Source organism: Etheostoma spectabile, chromosome 10 (genome assembly GCF_008692095.1).
Source record: "Etheostoma spectabile isolate EspeVRDwgs_2016 chromosome 10, UIUC_Espe_1.0, whole genome shotgun sequence".
Lineage (NCBI taxonomy): Eukaryota > Metazoa > Chordata > Actinopteri > Perciformes > Percidae > Etheostoma > Etheostoma spectabile.
This window is the reverse complement of record NC_045742.1, coordinates 10,261,358-10,269,878: the sequence shown is the minus strand read 5'-3', so window position 1 is coordinate 10,269,878 and position 8,521 is coordinate 10,261,358. Positions and strand designations below refer to the sequence as shown.

The following is an 8,521-nucleotide window of genomic DNA, read 5'->3' as shown; positions in this document are numbered from 1 at the left end:
GTGTGTGTGTGTGTGTGTGTGTGTGTGTGTGCAATCCCATTTCTGTGTTTGTATGCAAAAAAAGACAAAGCGTGGGTGCATGTGTTATTTCTGCCGGGCTTCACACATTGAGTGGACAAACAATCTATTCCAATTAAAGCAAGCTGCAGCCCCGGTGACCGTAGCCGGGTCTGTGCTCCATCGGATCACGTCATCCTTTGAAAAACAACCAGATTGGCTGATTGGGCTTTGAAGGGAAACTTTGCCCTTAAAGAACAATGAGTGTGGACTGGCAGTAGGGAGAGAGGTGGGGGTGGCAGGCTGGCTCCAAGTTAGTCCAGAAAAGTTCCACAGCAAAAAGTGTGACAACTGAGGTGGAGGTAAGGAAGGGGGGAAGGCAACAGGGAGGAGGGCAAGGCCATTAATCCCGTTGTAGCCCTGGTTTGCCACTCTTACTGCATGTGGGACAGGGAGGCAAATTAATTACGTGGCTTAGATTAATTAGTTGATGTTTAGGGAAATCTGTGCCTGTAAAACTTTAGAGGGCTACACAGCTGACTAGACTAATGGGGCGTTCATAAACTCCTAATAGATGCAACTCTGATCTGGAGTAGTGTGTAAGTAGAGCACAGAATCAGACAGAAAATCTGAGACGGAAACAGGGAGAGCGGAGAGAGGATGTGTCTGTGCTGAAAGTAATTTCAGCTGAAAGGATTTGGAAAGCTTCATCTTGGAGCACCTGCACAAGCTTGAGCTAAAGTTTGATTTTATAGAAGTACTTCTATATCCCCCCACTTGTTCCTCAAGCTAAATAATCAATGTTTTAGGTCGTAGTGACAAACCCACAGAGGATCACCACCTGACTTTTCAGATCCTCTTTTTAGCGCCTCTCAGCTTTCAGCTTGTTTTGGTTTCATGGCATTTAAATCTTTCTTGCTTTACAAATGTAGTTGTTTATACTTGTTTAAAACAGCTGGTACTCACAACCAGCCGCAGCAGGCAGCTATTTTGAACAAAAAAGCCCCAAAAAACACAGTGTTCAGGTCCTTTACTTACTGTACTTTCTTACTTCTACGACAAAATTTGACCTTTTTGGGCCTGTGACAGTTAATCAAATGAAAGTGTTTCAGAAGCTTAAAGGAGTCTCTTTGGTGGAACTGAAAACATACATACATGGCAAGGGGTCTTTACTGCAAATGGATTTTTGTTAGTAATATAATATGGAAGCAGAACATGGAAACCAAAATTGTTCTCAAGAAAATGTGCTTAGTTTCTTTCAATCACTAGTGTTAAAGCTTCATATGATTTCCACGTATGTTGTTTTCCCCCTCTTGTTCTTAAATAAGTGACCAGCCTGTGGTGTTGAGATGAAAAACAGGTTTATCTGGAAATTGCACAAGTCTTGGTTCAACCCTGAGAAACATGCCAGCAACACTGCCTGCTGTGTTCTGGATTTGAAGAAGACTGAAAGCAAGAGTAAAAGCAGAACATGCCAGTTGTGTGCCATCACTGCACATGCCAAATGATCCAAGCAGCTGTCTGATAATCTTACAGCAAAGATCAGCCTCCACACTCACATTTTTTTTTACTCTGTCTCCTCCCTTGTTCCCTACGCCTGCAGCCAAACCTGTTCTGTTGATAGCCGTTGATAGACTACTCAACACTATCACTATAAAAAAAAAAACATGTTAACTGCAGGCAGTTCAGGGAATAGTATTCCTGCTCTCTGAGGGGGAAAAAGAAACAGAGGGATAGAAAGAAATATTGCTTTGGTCTTCATTTAAGTAACAATGAGGTTAAGATCCTGTCTGCAGAGTCCCAGTAAGCCCTGAGTAAATCTAGGCCACATTCAAATATGAAACAGCTACTGTAGGTTTTTTGGAGCTTAATGTCTTTGAGACGGTGCTGCTGATGTTTTCAAAGTAGCAATAAGATTTGAGTAAATAATCCCTTGGCTCTCTAAAAAAACTAAGTAAGAAGATCTCCCCCTTGGGCATAAACAACTTCATCTTTTGATTTTTCATGGATGGGATTGGGCTTGAATCTGGGTTTACCTACAGTATCTACCCACTCTCAATTCTCTTATACTAATTTATCACACTAAAAGTTCCTCCTGCTACTGTGTAAAAAAAAAGCTGACAATTTAAGGCAACAGAACAACTAATTGTTTCATAGAAACCACTGTATAACATTGTAGTCTACAAACTGACAGAGGTTGACTAAACAAGAAATCCAAGACAGTTGCATCATTGATGTATGTGCATCTCACATACAGCCCCAACTGTATGTTCAAATCAACCTGTCAATAAATGCACTCAGAAAACAGTGTGATCCAATAATCCACAGAGATAAGTACAAGCCTATACACAGACACCGGAGTGGACTTGAGTCATCCTCTTCGATTGTTAAGATCTGAAGACAAATTGCAAAAGCAGATAGATACATCATGAATGAATAAAAAAGTAGATAAACCAAAAATGAAGAAAAGAGCATCAGACATGCTAAAAATAAAATATATCTTTATTATGGTATTAATTCTTCCTGTTTTGGGGAAAAAAGTATTTACAGTACACTGTGATGATCAACAAATATATGATGTGCGCAGAAAATTGATATACATAACGCTTACATGAAGAAACATTTGAGTAACGGCTCATGCCTGAAAGTGACAAAATCATAGCAGCAGGTAAAGGTCCTTTAGAGCTTTAAATGTTAGACGTTAATAATGCCATATTATATGAAGGGAAACATGAAGGTATGACAATATTAAACTGCCTGGTACTTATCTTTATGTAACACATGAACTGGCACAGCCTAAATATCATTATAAGTTTTTGATCAGTCGAGCTAAACAGTAGTGAGTGTTTCACACACTACAAAAAGACAGTAAAATGCATATGTTTGACAATGAAAAGAAATAAGACATGCACTAACAAAGCATGTCATGAACTTTAGTCTGCCCTGATATTTGGCTCAATCACACTCCTGTAAAAAATGTAGACTACTAGTACAAAAATAGATTTAGTTTAAATTTACATTAGCTTTGTCTCTTAATCTACATTGTTAATGAGGAAAACAGATTATCCCCAAGCAACTCTACGCCAATCTACCGAGACTCAGACGTTCATTTCCAGTTGAATGGTCGGCCCACCAGCTCAAAGAACTTTTTGTTGGGTTCGTGAAAGAACTGGTAGAGTTTTTGCAGGATGGCAGGCGCCACATGAGGGTGAGCCCTGCCTTTTGAATCATGTAAACACCGTTCTCGTCCGTGGTCTCTTAAACAGTAGAATCCTTTAGTTTTATTGAAGTAAAAATTTGAAGCGTTTATCTGGGGTTCCAGCTTTAAGAATCGTTCCACCTTTTTCATCTCGAGGAAGGGGTCCCTGATCAACTCATCCCCGTCCACCATGTGAATGCTCTCCAGTGGGAAGTATTGCAGCCAGTTCTGCATGTGAACATAGTACAGGCTACGATTGAGAGCCTTGTATCCCAGGTTGATCTCGCCGTCCTTCACCAGAACGGACTCGATGGGCTGGTAGCGCTTGTGCTTCTGGAGACGGTTGTAAAAGACCTGGGTGTAGTCCGACAGCACCCGCCCCGTGGGGTCTCTGAGGATGAGCAGCAGTTTGATGTCAGGGTTCATCTGATAAATGCGTTTGGGGACTTTGCTGGAGGTGAAGTAGGCCGGCGTCTTCTCAACCGTCAGCTGGTCGGGGAAGGCGTAGGGCATCTGGCTGAGATACCAAGGCAAGCCCTTCTGAAAGTGACTCTCCCAGTCAAAGAAGTGCACCTCGTTCTGAGCCGCCGCCACTGCACTGTGCAAACTGAGCATCTCTATCAGAGCCCGCGTTCCACCCTTCCTCACGCCAATAATTATAATCTGAGGAAGCTGTTGGAGGGTCCCGTTTGGGTGGCTGGTGGTCTCGTCGTTGTCGGTGGGTGATGAAGTGGGAGGTGGCCCCTCGTGAGCCATAGGCCTGGAGGGGAGAGGGGGAGACTGCATTGCAAAAAGCAGCAGCCCGAGGAGCACGGCTGCCATGAGGGAGGTCCTGACCCTGGAAGATTTCAGCCTGGCAAAAGCACCAAAACTGTATCCCACATTGAAAAAGCAGCTGCCTAAGCACAATGGTCCAATTGAAAAGCAAAAATAACTGTCTCTTCTCTGCCAGGAGCAGTAACTGCAAGGGAAGAAAACAGCTGTTATTAGAAGATACCTGGCGAACATCTGGCAGAGAGACAAAAACACCTCTGGAAAATACCTTTACACAATCCATCCCACATAGGTTATACATATCATTATCACAGTTTTATGACTCAAAGGGAGCAACATTTGCACGATTTCATTTATGGCTATCGAGGTGATTAAACTTTAAACTCCACCCGGTAATATATGTAAGGCAACAAACCATAAATATTCAACATTTTGAAAAGGAAAAACATGTATCAGTACGGTTGGCTATTAGTGATTATTTTATGTCCTTAAAACAACCATGTTTCAGTATCATCATCAGTATCATTATTCAGCTAATACAATATATTAAAAGCACCATGGCATAAAAACAGATTATCTTAAAAAAACTGTATTTTGCATTAAATAAATGCAGCCTAGAAAAACAAAGTTCATCCGGCATACATCTCTATAACTACTGCTTTCTAATCCATAAAGATTGTTCGTAAAATGATGCAATAGGCTATTGTTAATATTTAATGAATAATAAGGAAACACTGAATCTGAGCTTAGATATGTAGCTACAGGCTACAGATAAGCAGGTGTAGTAAATATTGCTTATTTAAAGGCTGGATGACAGCTAAAACAGACATAAACTAGAAATTATGAGTGCGCACTGTTTCTTTTTATTATATAGCCTTGCCTGTGGTATCTCTAATGTGACATTAGTTTGTCTACTTTGCTACCTCGATCTGGACAAAGAAATCCGTGAAGTGCCGCCGATCTCTTACCTTTCTAACTATACTCCTCGACTCGACGAAGATTTCATTTCGTGCAGCGTTGAACTCTCTGTTCACAGCACCAGTACTTCCGAAACTGCGGGTTTATGTTCCGGCTCTGCACAGTTTCCGTGGTCTCTTCCGAGCGCACAACTTCACCGGAGCGCCTCCTCTGTGCTCTGCTTCCGAGCCAGACTGTCCTCCAGGTTAGTGTCAGCTGTTGAAGCCCACGCCTACAGTACGCCTGCAGGACCACTCCCCCCTGTGACTCACGTTGTTGTAATGTTATGGTATTTGACGGAAATAACGGCGCTGGCATGAGTGATATGTGGAGAGGAAGTGAAGCAGGTGATCCAGGTGTGACACTTGTGTACTGCCACACAGCTACGTTTGGCCAAAGACACAATTGAACTAAAGTGGAGAATAGAACAATATTGTAATGTGATAATGTGTTATTACAGCAAGGAAATTGCTGTAATATTGCAGGAACTTTTGCGACAATAGCTCGGGATAAAGATAATTTACCAAGAAGCCCAAAATATTCAAATCAAGCCGAGTGACTTGCTCTTTACAAAATACGGTAGCCCACAGTGAGGCTGCGCCTTCTCAGGATTTGGATTGAAAAAGGCTTTTCAGTGAAAACCTCCAGGAGTCCTCCCTTCGGTCTTTGCTTTCAGTGGAAATCAATGAAAGACACAGTCCGTGTTATTCATCCCTGGCATTCTTCCCCTTCTTTTGTCCACAGTGCAAGGGCATCTGTGTGTTGCACAATCTCACCACCTGTTGAGCTGCATTTTTTACATTTATTGTAATTTAAGATGACCAAATCCTTTCAGCAATTGTCCAGCAACAGCAGGTCTCATATTTCGCTCCAATCTAAACTACCGATCTACTGATTGAATACAAAGCACTGTAGTGCTTTGCAATTTCCTCTGAGTCACAGTACAGTCAGCGTGAGAAAGTTGGAGTGACCTCACAGCGTCGATGAGTAAGTGACACATTACTAATGTTGAAAAACTGTCAAATGCAAGTTTGTTTCTCATGGCAGTGAGCTGCTTGCTTAAGATGCCCAATGCATGTTCATTTTCATCGCATGAAAAAGTCAATACTATTTAACTTTTTGTAAGCTGTTATTGCGTTTAGAGTAAAGTATAGCATGTTTCCCATGCTGATGATAAGCCTAAAGCATGGAAGGCTTAAGGCCCATGCAATTGAATACGGATGCATCAGATTTTACCCATGTTTGCAAAAAAAAATTCTGCTGTGTAGGTCATTTAAGTGAAGGCCATTACACACATTAAAGCAATGCTCTATGTGTACAAGCAGTAAAAGGTCCACCCCACTTCTTAAATACATCCCTTCCTGAAGAGAGAATGCAAACACATGTGCTTTACTTATTCAGGGCCCAAAGTATAAATGCTGATACTACCAAGACTTTTCCCCGCACATTGATTTTAGATGCAGTTTAGTAATCCTCACATTCTGCCCTCGTGAGAAATGTGAATTCAGCAGTGTCGTGGAGCTGGCTCCTACAATATAACCCCGCTTTGAGGATCATCGGAAGCGTCTGACCACATTAACATGACAATAGTACATATTCACCGACCATAAATACCGTCAGCGCCACCTCAGCGACTTCCCTCACCCTAAGCTCTATTCCATCTTGGATGAAATGACAACAATTACTCCTCTGTGCTATAGGTGTCACATATGTACTGCATATTTCATCTTTAAAGTGCAAAAACGCCCTTCTTATTAAACACTTTAATGACGCTACCAACAAATTAGGTGTTTCACCCAAACAAGTCACTTTCACTTCAGATGTCAGACAAATCTCAGAGGTGTTGCGACATGTTAGCATAATGGAAAACATTTTCTTTTTCAAATGTGTACTGCATTAAAAACAGTTTTTTTATCTGGCAATCTTAACAGATTCCAAATGAGTATGCGGACTGTTATGGGTAAATAACTGATATGCCTGCTGTGTGTGCTCTGATACCAATCTGTCTTGTGAAAATATTGTAAAACCTGAAAATATCTGTTTTACCTACTCACACATTTAGATGTTTAATGCCACTACCCATACGTTCTGCAGCAGATACTTTAAACAGCTGTTACTCTCATGCAGACTTTGTTACGATATGAACAGAAGGTCTTAACCAAAAATAAAAGGATTTATTTAAATAGGGAAAAGGGAAGTGGGGAGGCTGACGCCAGAGACCGGGACGCAGGAGACAGGAAGCTGGGGAAGTCTTTGAGAGTAAGGATACTCTGGAAAGCACGGGAGAGCCGGGAGCGTGGAGCGGGGGACAAGACACGGGAGCTGGGAGCAGAGACAGGTGGAAGCTGGATGCCGTGGGAGGAGGACCGAGAGGAGAAGCCAGCTGACGGAGACAGAAACAGGAGTGGAGGGATAAACAGGGCAGGCCGACATAAAACTTAGAAAAAAAAAATAGTAAAGAAAACAAATACTCACTGCAGGGGCGTGGGCAGAAATAGTATTTTGGGCAGGCCAGTACAAAAGCGAGTGGACCATTTTCAAAAGGACGCAAAAAGACAAACTAAAAAAAAACAGCAACAATGTTCCCTTCCAACACATGCATTACAACATCAATAGCAGTACTGTCTACAACATGCTCAACCAACAAAGCTCAGTCTAAGAGGTTTACAACAGGTACACAACAATATAGACAAATACCTGTCGATTTTAACTTATTCAGGCTAAAATATGTTGGCAGAACCAGCAACATTTGCTCTGCACAGCGTGGTTATAAAATTAACCACTTTTTTGCAAAAAGTGGCAACTAAACATGAACCAAGAGAAGGCATGTACATACTGCACAACATAGAATGGCCTATAGCAGACAGAAATTGCACACGTAACATATTCTTGTGAATTCATGACATCATTCTTGCTTCAGGACTATAGTCAGATCATGAGCACCAGCAGTAAAAGAAAATGAAAGAATGAAAACTTCCAGCCAAGCATTGTTTGAATTATAAGAGATATAATGAAAAGTGTCCAGCAAGGCGCCAAATCTTAGACAGGGACAGGATCAAAGAAAACTAAAAACTACGTCACTCACAGATAAGTCATCTTCTTATTTGATGTAACGCCTTTCAGCTAGAAGCCATCATCAGTGTTTACAATTTCTTACTAAATAGAAAGGTTACTAGATGACTTAAATAATAACGCAAGAAGCATGAAACCCATGTTACTTACTGTTACCTCTGTGAGGGCCTCTTGTCGCTGATGGGCTCCACCGGGGAAATGTCTGCACATGCTGCAGAAAGGCTCGTCCTAATTTACACTATTCCATCCAAGAAAACTGTCCATACCACTTTAAAGAGAAGCCATTGTTGTTGCGATAACTTTTTTAACAGTACATTGCTTAACCCATCCATGGTAGATTGTGTAAAAAACCAGCTAGCTAACATTAGCTGCTCAACAGAGCCCAGAAAGTCTGCCTTTTGTTACCATAGCAACCACCCATGTTCCGAACAGTTTCGTTTTAATCAGAAGAGAAGACACATTAGCTAAACACACAAATAGTTCTGTTACTATTTCTTTTTTTTACATACATTTCAATATTTT

The 8,521-nt window shown here is 41.5% G+C and overlaps 1 protein-coding gene across 1 annotated transcript; it reads right to left on the bottom strand.

Annotated features, from left to right (window-relative positions):
• Positions 1-2,849: 2,849 nt before the first annotated feature.
• On the bottom strand, positions 2,850-5,204 carry hs3st1 (heparan sulfate (glucosamine) 3-O-sulfotransferase 1). The gene is made up of 2 exons (XM_032528385.1): positions 4,939-5,204; positions 2,850-4,157 (listed from the first exon to the last, which is right to left on the bottom strand). The coding sequence occupies exon 2, from the start codon at positions 4,016-4,018 to the stop codon at positions 3,104-3,106; it is 915 nt and encodes a 304-aa protein (XP_032384276.1). The 5' UTR covers positions 4,019-4,157; positions 4,939-5,204; the 3' UTR covers positions 2,850-3,103.
• Between the last annotated feature and the right edge of the window lie 3,317 nt (positions 5,205-8,521).